Here is a 26,342-nt window from a genome sequence, read left to right as displayed (position 1 = left end):
ACTTAGTCGCGGTCAGGCTGTGATGCTGAGCTGTTACTTGTGCTGAGTCATGTCCACGTGTCATTGTCTCAAGGGGTCGGGTCAAATCATCCTCCATCATCATAGATTTGACATATTAAACAATTATGATAAATAGGAAATATTTTGATTAATGATGAAAATGTAATACAAAATTTAAAACCAATTGGAAATAAAACTATTTTCCTACTCTATTTCATTAGATCTCATATATAAGTTATATTCTCTCATCATTAAATTCTACTAATTAAATCCATAAATAAAATCAACAATTTTTAATATTTTTAACCATATTTATTATTATTATTATTATTATTATTACTACTACTACTACTACTACTACTACAACTACTACTACTACTACTACAACTACTACTACTACTACTACTACTACTAAATTTTAACTATGAGTTTATTTGAAAAGTTAGATCATTGACCCACCTTCTAGATAGGAAAATAGCTTTGCTTTTATATAATTATTTTTTACTTAATATACTAATTTTTGTTTGATATAATTAATATATAACATTGGAGATTTATATATATTTTTTATAATTTTTGTATTCTTTTGACTATTTGTACTTTTTTTACTTTTTAAAGATTTATTATTTAACTATGACATCATTAGTTAATTCATTTGACCCAAAAAGGACAATAGTAGGTTGATTTTTAGGTTGACTTTAAATTTTTTATTACGTTTATATCATTGATAAAGTTAATTTTTATGTATAATATTTATTTTTGTTCAATATAATGAACGTATAATATTATAGATGTACCCAATATTTTATTTTATTTTTATAAATATATAACATTAGATATGTTCCTAAAATTTTATCTAGTTTTTTAATTTTTGTGATTATTTTTATTTTCTATTTTTTAAAATTTTATTATTTGACCATGACATCATTTCATTTATAGGTCAATTTTAGATTTGACATTCCATTTTCATCATTAATAAGAATACTTCTTATATTTCATATTTATTTTTGTTTATATAATGAATATACAATATTAGAGATATGCTTAATTCTTTTTGTTTTTTTTTTTTTATTTTTTTTTTATTTTAAGTTTTTATTATTAAAGTATGACATTGTTGATTAATCAATTTAATCCCAAATGGTTGAATTGCTTACCCACCATCAGGAGGAAAAGAAAAGGGTTTTGTTTTCAAATGATTTTCAAAATATTTATTTTTATAATAATAAAGTTAATATTGCGGATTTAATTAGTGAAATTTAATGATGAGAAATATATATTGAATATAGGATTTAATGAGAGAATATAACTTAGATATGAGATTTATAGGAAAATGGCTTTATTTTAGATTGGCTTTAAATTTTATATTCAAATTTCATCATTAATAAAAATAATTATTATTTTCCATATTGTTATTGTTTAATATGTAAAATATATGTTGTTAAAAGTGTTCCAAAATTTTCATTAATTTCTATTTTTTTGCATTTTATCTGTTTTTGAATTTTATATTATTTAAATGTGGCATAACACAATACACTATCTTTCAACTGGTGGATAATTGTGACAATATGAGCTAGGCCATTTTGATCCAAAATGGTTTAATTTCTTACCACCACCTAGATGAAAATACCATTTTTTTCCATGTATATTTTAAAAGCATAAGTTTTTATGTTATTGGAATTATTAATTTATTATATATGGATTTAATTAGTATAATTTAGTGATGAGAATAAATAAAGATGCTTTAAATTTATGATTCAATGAGGCCCAATGGGAGTTAGTACCTTAAATGTGTAATTTATGATAGAGAATTGAATGCATTGAATAATAACATTTAAATTACATTTTCTACCCTCACAATAGAGGGATCATATTTCAAAAAATATTAAAAATTGCAATTTGGGGCCAAAAGGGGATTTTTTTGGTAAAAATAGCAATACAAGATGCTTAAGGCACTTGGGGCATATAGATCTTGAAAAGTTACCTAAAATAAAAAATAATCATCCAAATTGGACATCGGAGTGCAAAGTTATGGCCTCCAAAAGTTTGCACGTAATTAAGTATGTAACCCATAACTCGGTGACTGGGTCGAAGGGGTCAACGGTTGAACTGCTTGGGTTAAATGGTTTTTGACCAAAAGGACAAGCATCAACAAAACTAGACCCCGAAATCAAGGCCGAGTGATGGTTCAATCAACCGGGTCAACGGCGGGTTGAAAACACTGATGTTAAATAAGAAATATTTTTATTAATGATGGAATGGAATGTAAAATTTCAAAATAATTGGAAATAAAACTATTTTCCTATTCTCTCTTATTAAATCTCATATCTAGGGTATATTCTCTTATTAAATCTTATATTTAAGATACATTTTTCTCATTATTAAATTCTACTAATTAAATCCATAATATTAATTTTAATAAGATGAGAATAAATATTTTTAAAAATATTTTGAAAACATAACCATTTTTTCCCTCCTAGTGGTAGGTAAGCAATTTAACCATTTGGGGTCAAATGGGTTAATAAATAATGTCATAATTAAATATAAAAATTAAAATAAGTAAAATATATAATACAAAAAATAAAAATAATTAAACATGTTTCTAATATTATATATTCATTATACTGAACAAAAATAAGTATGAAATGTAAGAAGTATTTTTATTAATTATGAAAATGGAATGCCAAATTAAAGTTAACCTTGAAATGAAATGATGTCATAGTAAAATAATAAAATTTAAAAAAAATAGAAAATGCAAAGAATACAAAATTGAAAAAGTAGAGAAAATTTTGGGCACATATCTAATGTTATATATTTATAAAAAATAAAATGTTGGGTACAACTATAATATTAGACATTCATTATATTGAACAAAAATAAATATTATGCATAAGAAATAATTTTATCAATGATGAAAATGTAATACAAAGTTTAATTTCACCATAGAAATCATACTATTTTTCTTTTTGGATTATGGGATAGTGGTTTGTGTCAAATGGATTAATTGGTAATATGATAGTGAAATAATAAATTTTTAAAAAGTAATAAAGAAGTACATGTAATCAAAAGAATATATAAAAATTGGGTTTGACTATGATATTGGAAAGATATGATATCTGAATTTTTTTACCAATCAACTGATATAAAAAATGTGGTAGCCAATTAGATGTTATTTATCAAAATTCATGGGTGGGTTTTGATTGGTCAAAACTCTTTCGGTACCATGCTTTCCCGCACCATAAATTTTTATATATTAATTTTGTCGAGCAAAAATTAAGTGTGATAAGTAAAAATTATTTATATAATGTAGATATAGTATATAACTTAAAACTGGCCCGAAAGCAAAGCTATTTTCTTATAGAACACAAAAAATGAAAATTATAGAATTTTGTCAAAAGCATTTAGAAACATTTCTAATGTGATATATTCATCATATTAAATAAAAATAATTGTTAAAAAAATATCTTTATTTATTTATGATGATGATGAGGATGATAATTGTTATTGTAATTTAAAATTTCCACTACAATGCATGTGCACATTTACTACAAGTATTTAAGTTTATTTTTAATCATATTATTACTTTTGTTAATTTTCAATTCCTATCTTAATTATTATATATATAAAATTCAAGTAATTAATATAAAAAAAATCTTACGTGCAATGCACATGCTTAACTACTAGTATTTTCAAATATTTCAATGGTGCAATGGAGCAAGGATTAGCAGAACACAACGACTGTTTAGTGGGTTGTGAAACCAATGGTAATGTTCCACATCAATAAAATACATATAACCCACACCTTTTATGGTAATGTTCCATGTCAATAAAATACATGTAACCCACACTTTTTATGGTGGGGCCCATGAATTTATTATTGGTATGGAATATTATCATTGGCTCCATAACTAGCTTAACAACCATCACGTTCATCTAATCCTAAGATTGGTGCAATGGTAATAGGTTGGGTTCAACACAAGTTCTTCTCAACCCAAATCTCAATTAAGGTTGAGCTGCCCCTAACCCAATAGAATCAATTCATTAGGGGCATACCATTAGGGTTGTTAGTGGGCCAGGTATAATTAATAGATCCTGACTGTACCAATTATGTCAATCTTGGTTATGAGGTTTTGTCATGATTAAGAATTGGGCCGGGATCTAATTTTTCTATTCTGAACTGATTTAGAAGTGAATGGATTTTATAGTGCCGCTTGATAAGTCTTGGTAAATATCCTATTCTACCATGATCTATAAAATTGCTAAATAAAAGCAAGACCACATGAAAATGCTAGATTTTTTTTTATAACTTTTGTTATAACGAAAGAATAAATTTCATAACTATATAAGTATGATTAAAAGCACATATTTTATACCTTAGTTTCAACTTATGTTATCAAATTAAAGTTCTAAATTATTATTAGAGTTAAATACTTAAAAAAGAGGATCCCACCAATCACAAGCAACAAACAACTCATCAGCCGAAACAAATAAGTGGGTTCCTGTGCAACCTTTTTTTTTGATAACCCGCTCAAGTTGCAGAAGGTTTTAGAAAATGGTTGATAGCACCAACTGCTTAAAGAACTCAGACCAAGCGCAATAATTTTCTAGAAAGGTAAAGGCCCTTCATAAAGGGGTTTGGGTTTATAACTCTAGAAAGGTACAGGACGGACATTCACAGAGTAATGCCTTAAAAAAGCCCATTAGAATTGGTTTATCTCAAGCATCAAGAATTGGTGGAATTTCAGAACCTGTGTCTCTGAAACAAGAATTAAGAGTTGGCTTATGCCTCTCCCAGAAAGCAGAGTTGGTTGCTATGAAGCGGTTATCAAAACCAACATCTGTGGTTTCAGAAGCTGAAACTGTTAAGACGTTGTATAACCCAAATAAAACTGGTACAAACATCTCAATATGAGATTGTTTCTAATCAACAGAGGTCAAGGGTGAAATATCAAAGGGAGAGCTACATCATAAGGGAAAGTTGAAATCTGTACCTCCAACATCTAGCTCTAATACCGGTAATAAAGTTTCAGAGATAGAGGGAATTGTTTCGTCTCCAAAGAGATTATTGGTAGAAAAAATTTTGCTTGGTGAAATGCTGGAGAAAAATGCAGTTACATGGACTTACTGGACATCTGGCTATACCCATCAACACTTTTGCTCGTCGCTCGATGATTTGTGCCGGATGTCTTCCAACGCAGTACATTTGATAGCGTACTCTGAGCTTGTCAGGATTCTAGGATGTCTTCCAACGCTAAGTTTTTAGGGGATAGTTTCGACCTTTTATTAGTTCTAAAACGTGTCTCTGTTAAGAGGCGAAATTAAAATTTAAGATATGAAAACAAAATTCAAATATATTTTCAGATGCATCGCCAAATACATCTGATTTTTTCACAAATTCGCCCTAAGTTTTTGTCCGTTTGTTAAACGGAATACTTTTAAGTATTTAACCTTATTATTATTGATAATTACATGTACCAAGTATTGCTGTAACAAATCTAATCGGGTTAGACCCGTTTATCCCGATTATCAATTGGTTTGGATAGGTCCTTCATAGTTCATATTGTCCCAATTAGTAATGGGAGCGGGGACTGTACACATCACTATTCTTTTTTTTTTCGAAAGATAGTACACATCACTAGTCAAGTTCGTGTAAACAGATTTCCGTCTCTTATCATGAATCTAAAGAGTGTATACACAGTGTACTACCATCACGTGGACAAATATACACCGTCAGGTTAGAACATAACCTCCTAGCTCTTTTAATCAAATCGAATCATATAATCCAACGACTTTAAATGTTCATCACATTCTAGTACGATGTCACTGCTTGTATGTCATACCACGTTATAGATATGTACCGAAAACCAACTCAACTCTACGTAAGTAAAAACTCTCTCTCTCTCTCTCTCTCCCTCCGTGGCTCTGGTCTCGTTTCCAGAAAAAGAAAGAACAGAGTGAGTAGTAGTAGTCTTGGAGAGTTTCGGTGTCTGTCTCGTGCCTTCTCTTCATTCTTCTACCCCTTTCTACACTCGCTCTCGTCGTTCTTTGACTCTCCTCATAGATAAATCTAGGGTTCTTCTTTACGTGTATTGCTTCGTTGGTCCTCGTTGGCGATCGAAATCCTGGTTCGGAATCTAGATCTGGATCTTATTTAGAACCAGTGTAAGTTAAGTTCTTTAATGTTTGCTTGATAGTTGATATAGGAGAGAGGATCTTTGTTGGTTCTATTTCGTTTCCTTTTCTGTTCTCAGCTTGGTTTTGTTGTTGGATTTGACTGCAATGTAAGGTTTTTTAATAGATCTGCTTAAGTTGCCTGTCCGCATTAAGAATTTGGTTGTTTTGATGCTCAATGACTTCTTTCGATGGTTTGGGTGGGTTGTTTCGTGAGAACTTGTGGTTGTTTTGCGTGGTTTTACTTTGGAGTTTGTTTGGGTCCAGTAGTTGCAAAAAAGCTTGATTGTTTTTTTTTCCTTTATTCTTTTGTGGTTTTGGCTTTGAAAATTTTGTGAATTTAGTGATTCGTGATTCGTTTTGCTGCAGTAGTGTTTTGTTTCGTTTATTCGTTCCAGATCTGCGAGTCCCTGCCTATTGAGTGATTCATAGAGTTATCGAGTTTGTTGATTTGTTAAGAACTTCTTTCGGATCGTTGGAAGAAACGTTGTACTTTTAACACAAGATAAACATTTGTTTTTCTTTCTTTATTTTTTATTTGATATTCTGCCGACACTGTTATCTGAAGCGCTCATTTTCATTTACATCTCTTTCACCGCTCGGCCATGGACTTTATTGCTTGCGGTTGTCGGTGGTTAACGTCAAACATCAATATCTTGTGTTTTTAACATACATTTGAGGTCGTTGATGTGTTACTGGGGCCAATTAAGAGTCAAATTTCTCGGGGGAACATACTGAGAAGAAAAATTCTTAGCGGAACATGGAGTGACCAAGGAGATAGAGGTCGTTTTTATGTATTGTCAATGTTTTCTTAAATTTTTAATGTTTTTTATCATACTTTCCGTTATGTGGTTTTGTTAACGCTTATTGGTGAAGTCAAATAGGTTTCCCTAAAAACTACTCACAGTTGTCAAGGTGAAGCTAGGCAACAGAGGAGTGGTTTGTGACTAAGCACCTATGTCCCCGCATAGGCGGTTTATTTATTTATTTTTAAATAAAAACTTAAATCGTAGGGTAATTCCCTAGGTTTAGTAGCAACTAGCAACAACTTTGCACTAATAATAATCAGTAGTCTCTATCAAATAACTATAAACTTCACATCAAAACATAGAAAATCAACACATTCATAGGAAGAAAAAGAAAGGAAAACTCAGGAATTTTAAGAAAAGAAGGAATGGGTGGAAGAAAAATTAAAGGAAGAACATAGAAAGTAAAAAACGAATAAGACATTACCTTGGTTCTTGATGTTGACCGGATAAAGTCTTGAAGTTCTTCCTTGCTCATCGTTTTAAGAGAATGCCTACCAACTTGTGTGCTGATTGAACCTTAAGAAGTAAGAAAATAATACAAAGAAAGTAGTATATGAGTATGAAAATATTATAAACACAGAGAATGAATAATTTAGTGTAATGATGTCTTTTATAAGTTATAACATTACAATTTCATACACTAAAAAAATGCAAAAATATAGGTGTTTGTACATGGTAACCCACCATCGGTGCTCTAGTATTTGCCTTGACAACTATGAAACCACTAAATTTATTGTAATTATGGACTTGAAACCTTCTTTTTTACCCCTAAACTGGTCACATTTAATCAAGTCTGAATGGGTTCCTGGGAATTCTTAGATTTGTTGATCAAGGTATTGCTGGCATCTCAAAAAATTATGGTGATTGCATATGGCTTTTGTGGCAATTATTCTGGCTGGTTCTTTATATTCTAATTTCAAATATATATATATATATATATATATATATATATATATATATATATATTGATGTGAGGATAACTTTCCCTCTTCCTGAGGACTTTTAAGGCCTTTAGGTGTTAAACCTCCCCAGTTATTGTGAAGATCAATGATTTGATTTTCTACAGCAGTATTTTAGCTTTAGTAGTCCATAAATCCCACTTGTGGGAGTCTTCCATCTGACTTGAATCTTGATTTCCATACACCTGTGTATTAGACTCTTTGTTGGCTATACACAGCTCTGTGGATCTTTCTGACAGTTTCTTACCTTAATTTTTGCAGGGTTTAAACCTTTTTTGCTTCACATCTAGATCATGCATATCTGAAGGGATTTCTATATTATGATCAGACTTTAATTGAAGAAACATTGCAGAATGAAGGCTTTGGCATGAATATTAAGGTTCTGTTTTTTTTTTTGTTTTCTATCTTTGTAATGCTCTGGTTGGACTAGAGTAAAAGCTCCACTAAAGGTTCTTGACACCGAAACAATGAGGGGAAGAGCTGACGAGGCCCAAAAGAAGCGACTGGTCGCTGGATTGTGTGTTGTTGCAACTTTTCTTATTTTCCTATTCGTTTATTATGGATCCTTTTTCGAGTCTCAAATTCATCATGGTGCATCAACTGTTGAATATGGAAGTAAATTGACATCTTATTTGGGTGGCAATGATGACTCCGATCTTGACAGCAAGCAAGATGGGGGGGAAGATATTGTACCAAAAAACTTTCCAGTGAGTTCTCTTACTCTCTTATTCTATATATTTTTTTTATTTTATAAGTAATGGTGAGTTCTCTTATTCTATTTTTTTTTTTTTTTAAATTTTATAAGTAACAGTGAGTTCTCTTATTCTTTCTCTTTTATTCTTCTTGATCGGTTTTTCTCTCTTTCTTCTAAGCTCTGCTGTCATTGCACCTGTTACTTTCCCCCAAGAAAATGACAACTTATATCAACTTGCCTTTTGTAATTTGGTTTGTGCCATATTAATGAGATCCTTCTATATTTTCTTCTTTGCATTTGAAGGTTTGTGATGATAGGCATTCAGAGCTTATTCCCTGCCTAGACAGGAATCTTATATACCAGATGAGGTTGAAACTGGATTTGTCTTTGATGGAGCACTACGAGAGGCATTGCCCTCCAACTGAAAGGCGTTATAATTGCTTGATTCCTCCACCATCAGGCTACAAGGTTGATTTTGGTTACATTATATATAAGGAGTGAAGCTAGAATTTGGTTCTCTTATTTTGAGATTTTTCTATATTGTCAAATCGGCCAATACATTTTAATATTATATTACAGATCCCGATTAAGTGGCCAAGGAGCAGAGACGAAGTATGGAAGGCAAACATACCTCATACCCACCTTGCACATGAGAAGTCTGACCAGAATTGGATGGTTGTCAAAGGTGATAAAATTTCATTTCCAGGGGGTGGCACCCATTTTCATTATGGAGCTGACAAATATATTGCCTCTATTGCTAATGTAAGTCTCTTCTTTAATAAGCTTTGTTTTTTAGTCAAACCTCACATGTCTGTGGAACTCAGCTCATCAAGTAAACAAACTTTCTCATTGCCTAATGTAAGTCTGTCTCTTTGTAGTTTGTACTATGAGAGAAAAAGGATATAGAACTGACAAGTTCTTCCTTTTCTCAGTTACATGACCGTGCCAATGTTTAAAAGGCAATTAATTGCGTGAATAAAGGCTTTGAAACCTCCAGAAGCAAGAGTTATAAGCCATGAAACTTCAGTTTAATTCTTGCACCATCTAATTTTTTTAATAAAAAAATATCAAGGTTGCATAAAAAAATAATAAAAATTGTATACATGCAGACATAAGATTATTCATATAACTTGGTGACATACATAAAATCATGTTAACATATTAATTATATGTGCATATCAAAAGAATATAATATCCATGTATACCTTTAGAAAAAATGTAACTCAACACATAATTTATGCATGTAAAATAAGTAAACATAACCATGTAAATGATCTAACCATTGCATATAAATGAATGATGTGAGTCCAACTATGATACTGGCAAGGGCATGATACCTAATAACCTTATAACCAATAAACTTGTATCATAAAAGTGGTAAACAATCAGCTGGTATTCATCAAAATATTTTGATTGGTCAAAGTTCTTCCAGTATCATATGGAAGGAGACATGGGGAAGAGAGGGGTGTTAGTTTTTGAAACCGAACTGGGGTTACTGGTTTTCGAAACCTAACCGAAGCTGATCGGTTAACTGTCGGTTCGGTTCATTGATTTTTTGGTTTTTTATTATTTACAATATTTATTTTAGAAAAATATATAAATATATAATAAAATACTAGAAATATATATAATATTATATTTTAAATAATAAATAATGTATTATATATTATAAATATATATATTTATATATAATGCATATTTATTAATTTATAATGTATAGAAAATATAAAATATATAATATATAAATATACATAAAATATATAGAAATATATGTATACCGGTCGGTCCGGTTAACCGCTAGTTTTCTATCTTGGTTAACTGAAATAGGGATGGCAATTTTCCCCATTTCCCCGATCCCCGTGGGGATCCACCCCATTCGGGGTGGGGATGGGGAAATTTTCGTCCCCATTAGCAGGGACAGGGAGATCACTCCCCGCCCTACGGGGACCCCAATCCCCGCCCCATGGGATCCCCAATAATATATATGTATATATGTATATATATACACATACATCTATATATTAATATTTTTAAAAATATGGTTGAATATGTTTGAATCTTTTCTAATAGGATTGTAAATTTTAATTATTTTATTTTTATTTTTTTAAATAAAATAAAAAACAAAAACACAATGGTTAACATTATAAAAAATTACAGGGAATGGGGATCCTTGTGGGGATGAGGATGGGGATAACCTTGTCCCTATTAGCGGGGACGGGGATGAAGAGAGGCTCCCCATCCCCGCCCCACCCCGTTGCCATTCCTAAACTGAAACTGAACCGGTACCTTCGGTTTTTTTAAAATATTGAATTGAAACCGAATCAACCGGTTTGGTTAACCGAATTTTTGGTTTATTTTGCTCACCCCTAGCTGCTGCAATGGACTCCAAATCAACTTGGGAAAGGGGTGTCGAAGAGTCTCCTGTAATTGTCACATTTGCATTTCCCTTCTTGTTCTTTATTCGAGCTGGTATGAGATGAGGGTAAAGCTTCCAACAAGTGTCTCCAGTATGCTTAGTCTTCTTCCAATAGTCACACACCAAGTTCTTCTTGTCCTCCCTCCCAGCCTCACTACTCCCCCTGTCTGCATTTGGCTTAGATTTGACTATACTAATCATAGCTAACTGATCAATCCCAGGCTGTCTCAACATGACATTCCTCCTCTCCTCTCCAAAGACAAATGCATAAGCTTGAGAAAGAGACACTTTCTTTAGAAAGGAGGTGTTGCCTGGCAATGTCGAATTCAAGGTTCAACCCAACTAAGAACTCAAAAACCCTATTCTTTTCCACCAACCCCTGATAGGTTGCTGCATCCTTCATATTCTCCCAAACCACAATATCTAAGTGGTCTATCTCCTACCAAAGAGTTTTCAACGTAGAGAAATACATGGCAAGAGGTCTATATCCTTGTTTTGTATTAATCACCTGATTCCCTAACTGATAGACTCTAGCTACATTTTATTTCTTTTTTTTTTGATAATTGAAATGATTTTATAAATCAGCAATAAAATAGTACAAAGTCCTCATGGAAAGGTATGAGTTGCAACCTCTCCAGGCTAGTTAAGTACAAATTTTTGAATTAATAATAACTTACATAGAAGCACGAAAAAGATCTTCCCTATATACCCCTTGTTTGGCTAGAGCATCAGCCAAAGAATTAGCTGACCTACTAATCCATTTTACCTCCACTCTCATATTGCTGGTTAACCACTTTACTTTTTTGATGAGATCTTTGTAGCCCCAAATGGTGCTATCCAAGTTTAGGAGCCACCTGGTTACCACCTGAGAGTCCCTTTCAACTAGGAGATGCTCCACCCCAAGCCGGTTGGCGATCTGAATTCCTTGTACTGCAGCAAGTATTTCTGCCCTTGTGGAATCCCCCACTCCCACTGGTCCTGAGAATAGGGAAATTATGTTGCTGTCCTTATTTCTCAGGATACCCCCTATACCTGAAGGCCCGGGATTGCCATGGCTGCTTCCATCAAAGTTCAGCTTAATGACACTTTCCAAAGGCGGAACCCATTTTGACAGAATTCTATCCTTCTTTGTTGAAGTGTTGGCTATTACTAGCCAATTTGTCCACAAATCATCACGGGAGAAGTCATCAAAGATATCCACAGTTTTCAGCCAATGGATTGCTCTTGTTAGGATACAATCCTTCATTTCATCTAACCCTCTTTCCTTCTCTAAAGAAATTCTTGCATTCCTTTCATCTAACCCTCTAGCTACATTTTATTTCTGGGAATAAGTTTTAGTCACTCCATCCCAAATCTCTTTTGTAGTATTAGCCCACAAGAAATTTTTACCAATGTGAGGTAACATAGAGTTACACAACCAAGTCATCACCATGTAATTCTCCTGTACCCACCAGGAGGGATCTGTATCAGGTTTCTTCTCTTCCCTAGTGATGTAGCCTAGTTTCCCATGAGCACCAATGGCCATCTTGGCTGATTGTGCCCATTCTAGATAATTTGTACAATCAAATTTCATTGTAGTAATAATTCCAGACCCAAAAATATCACTAGTACCACCAACACCCAGACCCATGTTACCGATGGACTTTTGCTCAGTACTCCAACTCTCTATTTTAACTTCAAACAATTCAAAACTAGGAAATAACTAGGTAGAAAGCCTTCAAGATCAAATTGATCTCACACAGAAGGGTAACAGACCTTTTTGGAAGAAGAAAACCTTATTCAGAGAGAAATCTCTCTCCTCCCAATGTTTCCCACCAGAGAGAAATGTGAATCGGTCACTCCAGAGGGCCTAGAGATTCCCAGAAACCTAACTGCCCCCTATAGAGGTCCAACAATGCCTAAGCGCCCAAGATCAGATCAAAATTGAAGAGTCCAACATGACTAGGATTCTTCCCCACACTCCAGTTCTTCCTTATTTTGTTGCCAAAACATAGATCACCCTCCTGATGACTAGAAAACACCAAAAAATCCAAGAACTGGGCAATCGGCTGATCTAGGACTGCATGGAAGAACTCCAAGTCTCCAAGAAACTCTAGTTGAGCTCTGATACCAAGTAAAAATTTTCTGCCTTCATGATTTCATAAGATAAGTATTCTCACTGTCAGAGTAAGGTGTTATTCACTTTTTTGTGAATTACCATTATTTTATTTTTTGAACTTTTAGAAAAATTTTCTGCCTTGTTTTGAGGTGTCCACCTCACCTTGTGCCTTGCACCTTGGTCCAAAAAGCCTCTTTTCTTTTCTTGTGCCTTGTGCTTTTAAAACACTGCCCTCATCAAAGCAAACCTCAAGTCATAGATATAAAATGTTTGCACTGCTTATTGTACTGTTTATTGTTTAATGAACTTTTCTTGGCAAGCATGGATTTCTTGGATTATGCACAACTAATTTCAGATATTGTTGCTCTTTTTCTTTATCTTCTGCTCTCCTCTGTTTTGTTTTTCTTCTTTTTGGTAACCTTGGTTCTCTTGTACATTTTTTACTTTGTAAACCTGTCTTGACCTGCAACTAAAGTGAGCTTTCTTTCTCCTGTTTTGCATTGGCAGATGCTCAACTTTCCAAACAATATCTTGAATAATGAAGGAAGGATCCGAACAGTTCTTGATGTGGGTTGTGGGGTTGCAAGTTTTGGGGCATATCTTCTTTCATCTGATATCATAGCAATGTCTTTGGCACCAAATGATGTGCACCAAAACCAGATCCAATTTGCATTGGAGAGAGGAATTCCTGCATATCTTGGTGTTTTGGGGACGAAGAGGCTTCCTTATCCTAGCAGATCATTTGAATTTGCTCACTGCTCTCGCTGTAGGATTGATTGGCTCCAGAGGGATGGGATCCTTCTTCTTGAACTAGATAGGTTGCTTAGACCAGGGGGCTATTTTGCTTATTCGTCTCCTGAAGCATACGCACAAGATGAGGAGGACCTCAGAATATGGAGAGAAATGAGTGTCCTTGTGGAGAGAATGTGTTGGAAAATTGCTGCCAAGAGAAACCAGACAGTCATTTGGGTTAAACCTCTAACTAATGACTGCTACATGGAAAGAGAGCCTGGTACCCAACCTCCCCTCTGCAGATCTGGTGATGATCCAGATGCAGCGTGGAATGTGAAGATGGAAGCTTGCATAACACCTTACTCTGACCGTGAGAATACTTATCTTATGAAATCATGAATATCATAATCTCTTTGCTTCTAATGCATGGTGTTAAGCATGCAGTTGCATTCATATTCTTGTGTAGGAAAATTTAAACTTGTATTGTTACATTGTATGATTATAATTGTTAAGGTTGTTTGTAGAGCAGTAATAGCAAGTATTCTATTTCCACTATTTTCGTTTTCTTCAATGGAAAAAAAATTTATGGTTTACTTGGATTTCCTACCTAATCCCTATTGCTTATTTTAAAATATTATCTCCTTGCATGCTTTACATATGATTTATTTCTATGTAGTGCATTAATCGTTGTTCCATTGTTGCATACTTCATGCTGACAGCATCATTTTCTTTTGATAGCCTATCATCAAAAGCTCAGCACAAAGAAGAGATACCTGGGTTATTCATGACCTTACTTGATCATGAAGATGGTAATTATGTGCTCCAAAATAGCTCACTTCTAGAAATCTTTTCTCCCTTGGGGGCACCCTTCTAATCCCAGGACAAACCCCCAAACAAAACATCAAACTGTAGAACATACCAATGGCCAGAGAACCAAGACTTTTTAACTTTCTAACTTTCTAAACCCATAGCTTAAAGAAATTAAAAAAGAAAGAGGGGTGGGGTGGGGGGGGGAGCTATTTTCTTGCATCCTCATGCACATTGTGTTTTCTTTCAATACGAATACAGTTAACATTTAAACAAAAAAAGTACAAAACTCACCTACCAAAAAAAGCCCAAAGGCATATTATTTCCCCATTTTCTTTCTTTACTGTAACCAAAAAAATTATAACTTGTTTCAACACCTAAAACATATAAAGCTTTGACTTGGTGTTGGGTTTCAACACTGAAACTGTTCCAAATGTTATCTCAGAAATGTAGCAGAACATTCTATTAGTACGGGTTGTCCAATGCAAACATCTCGAATTTGAAATTCTTGTAGGTTTGGTTTTTAGGCCTTATGGTTTTGGTAAGGTCTGATATTGAAAAGTATTTCTATAAAAAGACAGGGAGAAAAGACAATTTAGAAGCTTGTGAATGATTTTCGAAGAAAACATCTTATTATGCAGAGAGGTGTTCTCTGGTGTCAAAAAAAGAGATTTGAAAACCCCTTCCATTGGAGATTTCTTGGAATGGGTCTAGGGAAGAAAAATGTTGGGCATGAGAACTTTCTTAACAAAACATGGATTTGAAGCATAGATTAACTTGTGGTAATGCCTCTAGCAATGCTGTGTGCCCCCAATCTAGCAGTGAATGGTGTAAAGTAGGGGGATTTGAGGGTTTTTATTTGAAGAGAAATGTGGGGGGGGGGGGGGTGGAGGGTTGACAGAAGACCCGCATGTAGATACTAATCATATTATATTAAGCTTAGGTATTACATGCTGTTGTATTGGTGAGGAACATAGTTAGGGCTTTTTACGAGACTGAGAATTGGGTTAGGGTCAATTAAGAGCTTGTGTTCAAGGGGAATTAGAGAGATTGTTGCCCTAAGGTTTCAGGATTGAATGCAATGATAATTGGAGGATAGGGAGTAGATTCATTGTAGGTGGAAGTGCGCCCTTTTTTTTCTTTTTGATCAGTTAAGTTGCTTTGTGATGGACTTGTGGAGGAATTTGGTCTTGTGGATTAGTGCAAATGATTCTAGCTGTAGTTTTGATTTTTGGAGTATGTATTTTGGGATTCTTTTGTATTGCTCCTCCTTTGGCCCTTTTGGCCTTGTTCAAGCTTTTTTTCTCATCTTAAATTAGTCCTCTTTATCAATGAAATAGAAAAAAAGAAGGAAAAAGAGATGAATTGGGCAGAATGAATTTTCACATTGCTTTTACTGCATACCAGGTGATTATAATAATGCTTTATTGATTATTATTGATTCATTGGACAGTCAGTAGGATATTTAAATATATGCTACTTTATAAATATTAGGGAAAATTCTCGATTAGTACCCTGTACTTTGGGCCTAGTGTCACTTTGGTCCCTGAACATTAAAATGCGATAATTCAGTACCCGAACTTTCAAAACATGACAATCCAGTACCTGCTGTTAATTAGCTGTTAACCAGTTGTTAAGTGGCATTTGAAAAAGACACAAATGCCCTTCGAGTGTCATCTAATTTTCTTTATCAACCATCCAAACATTGACATAAAATTAACAGTCTCAAATCCTTGCCTCTTCTATTAAAGAAAGTTGGGGTTACCAGAATGCCCATTCAAACGTAACCCCAACTTTTTTGAATGGAAAATGCAAAGATTTGGGACCGTAAATTTTTCCTCAATGTTTAGATGGTTGATAAGAAAATTAAATAACACTTGAAGGGCATTTGTCTTTTTCAAATGCCACTTAACAACTAGTTAGCGGCAGGTACTGGATTGTCACTTTTTAAAAGTTTGGGTACTGAATTGTCACATTTTAAAATTCGGTGACCAAAGTGGCACTGGGCCCAAAATACAGGGTACTAATCAGGATTTTTCCCTAAATATTATTGCTTAGGAGTCATTACAATAATCTCTTAAAATACGTATTCATTTCTAGTCCAATTATAAATGGGTTCCTTAACTGGATTGAATTCAAATTCAGATAAACAGATACCATTTGCAGCCTTAGATTGCTTTTCCTATCTAGGAGTTCACACAAAAATCGCAATGATCTAGTAACTTTCAACAAATTCATTTTTATTTAATGCATTTTCAGGATTTTTTTTTTCAAGACTTCAAATTCTATAGAAGTTTTCCCCATCTAAATTTCACGAAGGAAAACAACATGGTTGCAAATAATCTTTTTAAGTTGATTGTTGGCCATGTTGATATTTATTGTGGGACGTATTCTTTGTTATATATACATATATGAGATGTAGACAGTTCTTAGCCCTCCGAGTTGGTTGCTTTGTCTGGATTCTCATTTTTGTTTTTAGTGTTAGACTATTAACTCTGATATAATAAGTTGTTAAATACAATCCAATTGTACCTCTTTTAAAAAATAAGAAAATTGAGGGCCATAACTGTTGCAAAATTATAGCAATCCCATATCTTTATAGGGCAATGCAATTCCCTCTTTTGTAGTCCTAGATGATAAATATATGCATATTATCTGTTCATGTCATATTGCAGGCAACAGACATGTTTCCTCGTAACTCATTTTTAACATGTTTGACATTTCAATTACTTGTTTTTGTGTGCCATCCTGTGATGCTGCTCAGAGTATCGGTGGTAATACTAATTGAATTTTGTTGGTCTCCTCAGAACATCATAGAGCCAGGGGAAGTGGCTTATCTCCATGGCCAGCTCGATTAACTACTCCTCCCCCTCGGCTTGCTGATTTTGGCTACTCAAATGAAATGTTTGAAAAGGACACGGTAATCCATGTGAACATACTGTCAATCACACGTATTTTCATGAACAATTTTCTTATATCTGCCTTTGCAATGATGTATGCAGGGGAAAAAACCGTTCTTACCTGGTGTTTAATATTACTAATTTGATGCAGGAGTTATGGCAAGGGAGGGTAGAGAGTTACTGGAATCTTTTGAGCCCAAAGATTGATCCAAACACTCTCAGGAATGTGATGGACATGAAAGCAAACTTTGGCTCTTTTGCAGCTGCTCTGAATGATAAAAATGTTTGGGTGATGAATGTTGTGCCAGAAAATGGACCAAACACACTAAAGCTGATATATGACAGAGGCTTAATAGGCACTGTACATGACTGGTATGAATAGAGATATCATTAATAACTTTGTCACCTTAATGAAAAATTTAGAGGTCTGGTGTCAGAAAGTGCCCAGTTAAGGACAGGAATTCTAAATCGAGTTCATCCCTTTTGGATATGAATTCTAAATTTACTTTTAGTTGGTTCTTAACTTGCCTTTTATTCCAACACAAATATAGGAGCAATGATTCACAATGTCCTTGGACATGGTGGGATATCTTTGTGTAATTTTAATTTGGTTAAATATGAATAATTGAACCAAAATTGATGCTTATCAAAAGCATTTTTAAATAGTACTTGTTCTACCTTGACTGGTGGCATCTAGTGGCAGCCCTGCTGAGGTAGTGTGTTCCTTGGCTGCATTTCTGGCCTGTTTTTCCTCATTGTTAGCTTGTTTAGAGGTCTGAGGTCTCCTAGGTCTTACATTATTCCAGTACTAATGGCTTGTCAATGGTATCCTCTCTCTCTCTCTCACACACACACACTCTCATTATGATGTTTCCGTTACTGATAAGGGGGGAGAGGGAATGAGGCTTCCTTGAACAGAAAACTGAAATAGGACTTGAGAAAGGTTGTAAGAGTAAAGTTCTAGAATATGGAAACAAATGAATATCTGATTGTTCAATTGATGTCATTCTTTACAGGTGTGAAGCCTTCTCAACCTATCCACGCACTTACGATCTTCTCCATGCCTGGACTGTCTTCTCTGACCTCGAGAAGAAAGACTGCAGTGCTCAGGATTTGCTGATAGAAATGGACCGCATACTCAGGCCTACTGGATTTATTATTGTACGAGACAAGAAACCAGTTGTGGAATTAATTAAGAAATATTTACCAGCATTGCACTGGGAAGGAGTGGCAACGGCTGATGCATCAGGTTCGGAGCAGGATGAAGATGAGGTGGTGTTTGTTATCCAAAAGAAGACATGGCTAACAAGTGAGAGCCTCAGGGGTTCAGACTAATGAAGACGAGGCCTCTTGGTTCATAATGGTTTGATGCTATCCCCCATCCACTTCTCTGGTACACCTGATAACACGTTGTTTGCAGGGTCTCACCCAAGGAAGTAATGACCCAAATAGTATAATCGTCATCATTTTTTTTTTTAATTTTATCTTGTAATCTTTAGTAATATATTTTGATTTATTTATTTATGTCTAATTACGTGGTATGCAGTTAAGTACTGTTCTCTCTGTATTCTTCCATCAGTTTCAGTATGAATGTATGATCAAGTATTTTTTTAGGTCTCCATGAAAATTACTTCAGCTGGTTATGTGAATTGTGAACCAAAACATGATACACGACATGTTTTACTGGAATGATAAGAAAAAGAAATGCGTGATGTGTTTCAACGGGTTCCACAGTTGTCCTTCTTAATCTTATATTGTGATACTTTTGAATTGGTTCTTGTTCTTGTTGAATCTGTCAGGATGTGAAGCGTGATTCAAGTACAAGGGACCACCTACATTACGATACAAGGTGGAGGCTATGGCGCATGGGTGTTGAGAGCAAGGTATTAAAAAGCAAAAAGGTGAAGCGTGGAGGTGAACTAGTTCAGCGTTGGACAGGAAGGCAAGGAGTAAGGCTTAATGTATATGCAAGTACAAGCATGTGTACATTAGTCTGCATGTATACAAATACAATATGTAGATAATTTTTAATTTATATATAAAAACAATATATTATAATTTTTAAGTATCTTGGAACATAATTTATTTTTTCATAGCCAATTTATATATTTACTTTTTTTATCACATACGTATTTTTTAATATGAATCATTTTTTTTTCAAATTTTATTCGGCATTTTATTTTATATTTATAACCTTTTTACTTACACATATTCTAGCTTCTTTAAATAAACAATAATAATTTTTTTGAATGAATATACAACTTTATTGGAACTAAATGGCTTGAAAAAAAGTGAAAGTGGATAAAAAAGCGTGGCACTTCTATTTATTTTTTTATTTGAATTGATAATTTTGTTTTTGGTTTGTAGATGGGTGTGTTCCATCATCATTTGTCATGGATGAAATTGCTTTAAATAGGACTGGCGCCCATACTGTAGCACAACTGACATGTGCTGGTCTCTTTAGATGCTGAATTGGGTTTCAATTCAACTGCTAGAAAAATTACACGAGTAACATTCCAGGGATTGAACAATGCTGAATTGGGTCTCTGTCAAGATGATTTACAAAATCAATCAAGAGATTCAAGACATCATTCATCATTCTACAAACCTTGAAGGCTTGAACAATGACTGATGATTTACAATTTTACATAACATTCCAGGGTCTAGCTTACTCGCGTGTTAGAAATTGACTATAGGAACAGAAAAGCCCTGGGAAACATGACCGACATCAACTATCCTTCTTAACCACCCATTGGGAGCATGTTCTAGCTTACTCACTTGTGCAAGACGCTCTTCTTTGGAAGCTTTGGTTTCTTTTGAGTTTGGTTCTATCAAGAATAGTTAACAAGGCCATAATCAGAAACCATGTAAAAAAAGTCAACGAGTAATTCAAAAGAAGTTGAATCCCAATGATGAAATGTACTTTTTGCCTTTCCAGTGCTTCATAATCTATCCCATCCTTCCATTTTCTCTTACGTAGTTTGATTGGACGGTTCCCAACATATTTACCTGAAATGATTTGGTTGTCAAATTAGAAATGTAAGACCGCATGGCCAGCGAAAATGTTCTTTGTAAAATTTCAGAGGTCAACAAGCTCAACTTCAGAGGTGAAGCACTCAGCTTGATCCATCTATAGTTTTCACCATGGCAAATATACTCTTGTATGACTATATGCACAATATACTCACGATGAGCAAACACATTCAATAAAGCAAATGGCTATGAGCAGGAAACAGAAAGATGCTTACCATTCATTTCTTTCATTGCTGCTACAAGGTCAGAAGGGTTGGCAAAACTAACAAACCTGTAGCCCTTGGTCTTGCCAGTCCGTTTTATCTCTAACCACCTGGAAAAGTGAATTTACACATAGACGTGCGAATGTTTACATTATTAAGTTTGCATGCATATATATAGATAACACAAAGGCTACAATAAAACCGGAAAGACATCAATAGACAATATTAATAATTTAAAAATAATGCAATGCACCATAATATGAAAACTTCACAGAAGATGCAGTGGAAAGAGAGAAAAGAACCATACAACCGCAATTGCAGTATTGGAAAAGAGAAAGTAAAACTATTAAAACCGAGCATCTTCCCAATGAAACATTTTTTTATCACCAGATCAGTAAGCCAATAAAAGGCCAGCCACTTGATTCCATTTATCATTTGGAACTAGCACAATGCTCCTAAAGGGCAGGAATAATCTTGGATTATATATTTGGGATAATCTTGGATCAGATTTATATGCTAACAAAAAAATGACTTAATATTATATTCATGTTGCCAACCCATACAGTTGGGACAATGCTTAGATGATGATGGTATCGTTGACCAAATGAAAAGGCCATTTTTGGTCCAATGGTAAATTTTGGGCTGACAAAGCATGTGAACACGGTTTTATACCCTTTTTTTTATAAGACCCTTTTTGAGTATATAACATCCATGAGGTCTTAATCCATGACATTTTACTAAAAGATACAGTACTCAAACTAAGCTTGCCAAGGGGACTGATTTGGGTATACCCCATTTTTTTTTATAAAGGGGCGGTGGGTACACCTCTAATCATTAGTCAGAAGTGCATGCGTTTTAATAGACAAAAAATACCCCTAGGTTTAGACTACTATCATTACCAACACTATTTCCTTGTTTCTTTACTAGGAATATGACCTCTTATCAAAATAGCAAGTTCCCAATCACTTCCCATTTGCTTATGAATATATATTGTGGAATCAGATCAGGCAGATCCAGACTATGACCAATTGTAAGAATATCTAAGATTCTAAGCATGATGCAATCATGAAAACATGCAAACATTAAAAAAATACACACAGGAGCTATCACTAATATTAATGCCTGATAAATATGTCAAGTACTTAACTATCTACTTCCAGATACTCTTTTATGGTATAGTCAGTTAGGATTAGGCTGATCCCAAGGTTTACCATATAATCAGTTTCAGCTGTAGGTGGACTCGTCCAGGTGGTGTGGAATCCATATTTACAAGCTCCTTCAATCCTCAACAAAAGGAGAGAAAAGGTGATGCAGAGATGCACTAGGATGGCTATTTTATGATCGATTTGGGAGGAAAAAACAGATACAGTGCTCTTGGAAAATCATAAAGCAAAGAGGTTATTATACAAAAATCTTAGTAACAATGGTTCATTGACTCAAAACATTGGAGTTATTTGCTCCATTTAATACTAATGAAATCTTTAGAGGCTGGTCTAATGTAGCAAACTCATGTACTTTAACTCTTCAAGGATTGAAATAGAAAAGATTGTTGAATGTTAGATATATGGAAATAGAAGGAGTAAACAGGGAATGATAACTTAGGGAAATGATAGCACTTTGAATAGGAAAAGCAAAGGAACAACTATGCTCGGGTGTGGTGGGAAATGGGCAAGGGTACCCACATCCTTTTAGACAAGAGAGGGTAAAGAAGTTAATCTAAGAAACACAATTTTAATTAACTGCTTGGAATTTGGGAAGATTAAGTGATTAACAATAGAGTATAGAATTGGTAGACACAATGAAGAGGAGAATGATTAATTTTGCATGTTTACAAGAAACTAAACGTAAGAGAAAAAAGATAAAGAAATTGATGGCTACAAATCATGGTATATGGGAGAGGTAAATAATAAAAATGGAGGAGCGATAATAATAGATAAGGATCTAAAAAAATGAAATTGTAGATGTTAAAGAATTTGAGATAGAATAATTTTGATTAGACTTGTTTTAGGTGAGGAAACCATTAAAATAATTAATGTTTGTGCATGTCAAGTACGCTTAGAAGAAAGTATTAAAAGACAATGTTAGGAAAACTTAGAAGGATTGATCTAAGAAATTTCAAATGAAGAAAAGATCTTTATAAGAGGAGACCTTAATGAGCATGTAGGGGAAAGAAGTGCAAGATATGCTGTGATGTACGGAGAATTTGGGTTTGGTTGGGGAAAGGAATGAAACGGAAGATGCACTTTTAGAATTTGCAATAGCTTATAATGTGGCAATAGCAAACACATTTCAAAAAGAAGAATGAGTGCATATAATGTGCCAATTGTTCCCTGTTTTTCTTCTTTAATTTTTTTTTTTCACATTTCAAAAGTGAAGGAGGGAATAACTCATTCACTACACTATTTGGATCTGATTTGTCTAATCAACTAAGAGCATATCCCAAATTTCATATCCATTCAAAAGCAGCCACCAAAATACTTACATAATAGATTGCAAGTAGTCATCTTGTTTCTTCAACATACTTTCATGTTTCACATCTCCTAGACAACAAACACAGTCAAATATCTAACTGATGTATAGAGAGGCCTTGCTTAAGTACATAAAAAATATGAGTTCAGTAAACTTTAAACAAGAATCTGTAATGACATTCTATTGATTGCAGGCTTCTACAAAACATAGTTGCTATGTATGCAAGAATTATGGGACTAAAGTTCACAGATTCTTACTCTTGCCATATTAAAAGAAGGAAATCTTGAAAATGTTTTTGAAAGAACCTCATCATTCACTTCGTTACCAAGATCCCCACAAAATAAGCGGAAATCATCTGCAAAACATTGTTCCAGTATCAGAGAGCCTTAGCAATGCATCTAGACATGAAATATTGGGAAAAATAGAAACACCTACCTCATGAAGGGAAATGGTCTAGGAATCCTACAGAATCATATTCAGTGAAATGGTATTTACACAACAGAACAATGTAAAAGTCAAACATCAAATATTAATTAATAACATTGAGCCTGAAATTATGCTAAAATTAACAAGACATTTGATACTAACTTGTAATTGTGAAATTAGAAGTTAGGCATACCCTATAGAATGATTCTTGCCTGTGAATTATTGATGACACACCTTTTAAAATATTGATTTATTCATTACAGATTACTTAGATTAGTTTTATATGTAATCTCTTTAATAAGGCAAAGGTTAGAGTGTTTATTTTTTCCTTGATGCTTTTAAGGTTTGGTTTCGTGCCTATGTTACATTTTAGAAAGAATGGGTTGAGATCTTTACAATCTCTTAAAGTTTACTCCTCTAGAATCCCATAAATAAAATTTAACATTTTTTTCTTCTCAGAACTAAAGACAGAGTTTTGTTTCTTTAGAGAAAGATGAAGTGATTTCTCACAACTAGAAGGAATCCCAAAACAGATTATTGAAATGTTAATCAGTTCAAGCTGCAAACGGGGCTATTGCTTGATGCAATGGTAAAACCTCAGGTTTAAAAACATAAAAAAAAAACATTCTCAGAGAGGCTGCTTCATATAACACCAGAGTTTAGGTCTGTGTTTACTACCCCTCCCAAGATCCCAGATAGATGGGAGTCTGGGACCAGCTTAAATTGTTCTCATAGCAAAAGATGTCAATCAAGTGGCAGCAACTACAGCATGACCACATAAAACAACTTTTTGGATCAGTAACATTGAACTTCAGACTGGGATGAGCCAGCCAATCAATAAGCTAGTATATTTTATGCTTACTTTCCCAAAGCACATGACCTAACATCAACTGGAGTTGCAATCTGAATCAGAAGGCTACATCAAATTATTTGTGTGAATTAGAAATTTTATAAAAACACGTACACACAGATCTTATTCTCGGTAGACATGCACAATGAAAAATGACTAATGAAAAACGTAAATGGATCATACTCTCTGGCCAGTCTGCAAGTGTTGGATCCTCCCATGTTTGCCCAGCTGCTTTATAAGGTATTGCTTTCTTCTTTATTTCTGCTTTATGCTCAGTTTCACTGCTTGCAAGGGCAGCTTTCATGCTCTCGAGAGCCTTGGGTGTAATTGTCTGTGCATCCCTCTGGAATAACTGCTGTGCCTGAATAGATTAAAACAGAAAACATTAACAAACCTGAAAGATGACGCAAAATATCTCAATCTTTTAGGATTAAGTAATATGAATATAGCAAGTTACATAAACAACTGAAGTATGAAAAGATAAAAGTACAAAATTCTTAATACTCCATACTTAAAAGCAATGTGAGCATAATACAACCTTATACAGGCCAGCATTTGAAGAACTCTTTAATCCTTTATACTTGGAAATGTTTTGTTAAGGTCTTAAACGTTAAACAATTTGTTTGCTGCATTCTAACAATCTTAAGCTTTTGGCTTATTGGTCAAGCATATAACAGTTGGTATCAAAGCCTACTCCACGTCACAGGTTTGAATCACAGGAAGAAGGGTTACCTAAAGCAGGGTAAGAGTCAGCAAGGGAAAGGATTATCTGTCGCCAAGTGTGAGAGCTGCCCAAAGTGAAAGTCACAAGCGTAGTGGCTTGTTACGGTCCTAAAGGTTAGATATCTTTCATGACACGTTCCAACAGCCTTAAAATGCTTCTGCCGTATTGGTCAAGCACGTAACAAATTGGGATATAAATAGAAACATGAACAAACCGGCGATCCCAAAAAATTCTGAAAATTTTCAACATGGACATATGTGGAAAAGAAACAACACTAGCTTATAGGGCGTAATTCTTATTCAATATATGAGTAGAATCATGTTTTTTATTTTATTTAATTATGATCGATACATAAAGGAGGAACATCACACACCAATACACAGAATATACATAATCAATAAAACGTCCTATTTGAGAAACGAAAAGATTAAACTATTTTATTTTATTTTGATAATAAAGGATCAGTTTTTTTTTTTTTTTTTATGGCAGAATATACAATTGATCGAAGATACCTTGAATACTGCGAAAGAGAACAGAGTACAAGAAAGAACAATGAGAAAACAATGGAAAACCAAACAAATAACTCGCCTGCTGATACTGCGGAAGCGAATATACGCCGGCAACAGGCGCTGCAGCGGGATACACCGGAGGGATAACCGAAGCAGTAGGAATTTTCACCGGCGGAGCAGGAGGCACGTAGGGTTTGGTGTATTGCTGAGCCGCCGTTGGATCCTGTTGTTGAAGATGGAAAGGCACAGGGAAATAAGGACCGTTTGTATACGAGTACGGCGCTGAAGCAGAAGGAATAGTACTCGAAATTAAGGCTGATCCCGTAGCCATGACTGCAAATTTCTTAAACAAAATCAAACTTCTAAACGAAAAATCTAGGGTTTCTAAAGGCAGAGATGAAAGCTTTGGCTTTTCGCAGAGAGAATTGTAGGTTTAGGACTTTGAGCAATGGAATGGGAACGTTTCACGCAGACGGAGAGCTTCTTTTCCTGAGTCCTGACGTTCTTGAATGTTCTTTTTCCTTGTATGGGCGTAAAACGAAAAT

General features: G+C 34.2%; 1 protein-coding gene and 1 pseudogene across 2 annotated transcripts; one reads left to right on the top strand and one right to left on the bottom strand.

Annotated features, from left to right (window-relative positions):
- The first annotated feature begins 5,877 nt into the window (after positions 1-5,877).
- LOC104600892 (putative methyltransferase PMT3) lies at positions 5,878-19,305 on the top strand. The gene is made up of 8 exons (XM_010264045.3): positions 5,878-6,159; positions 8,198-8,643; positions 8,934-9,098; positions 9,210-9,392; positions 13,652-14,246; positions 17,491-17,603; positions 17,735-17,955; positions 18,600-19,305. Exons 2-8 carry the CDS (start codon positions 8,404-8,406, stop codon positions 18,916-18,918), a joined length of 1,836 nt encoding a protein of 611 aa, XP_010262347.1. The 5' UTR covers positions 5,878-6,159; positions 8,198-8,403; the 3' UTR covers positions 18,919-19,305.
- Positions 19,306-20,048: 743 nt separating this feature from the next.
- LOC104600891 (uncharacterized) lies at positions 20,049-26,316 on the bottom strand (annotated as a pseudogene). Its single transcript, XR_016084637.1, has 6 exons — positions 25,877-26,316; positions 24,748-24,925; positions 23,536-23,643; positions 20,832-20,921; positions 20,507-20,592; positions 20,049-20,411 (listed from the first exon to the last, which is right to left on the bottom strand). The product of XR_016084637.1 is annotated as an uncharacterized LOC104600891 (transcript).
- Positions 26,317-26,342: the final 26 nt, after the last annotated feature.

Source organism: Nelumbo nucifera, chromosome 3 (assembly GCF_055504915.1).
Source record: "Nelumbo nucifera cultivar China Antique chromosome 3, China Antique-T2T, whole genome shotgun sequence".
Taxonomy (NCBI): Eukaryota; Viridiplantae; Streptophyta; class Magnoliopsida; order Proteales; family Nelumbonaceae; genus Nelumbo; species Nelumbo nucifera.
The sequence above is the reverse complement of the archived record's forward strand: the minus strand, read 5'-3'. Positions and strand labels throughout refer to the sequence as shown.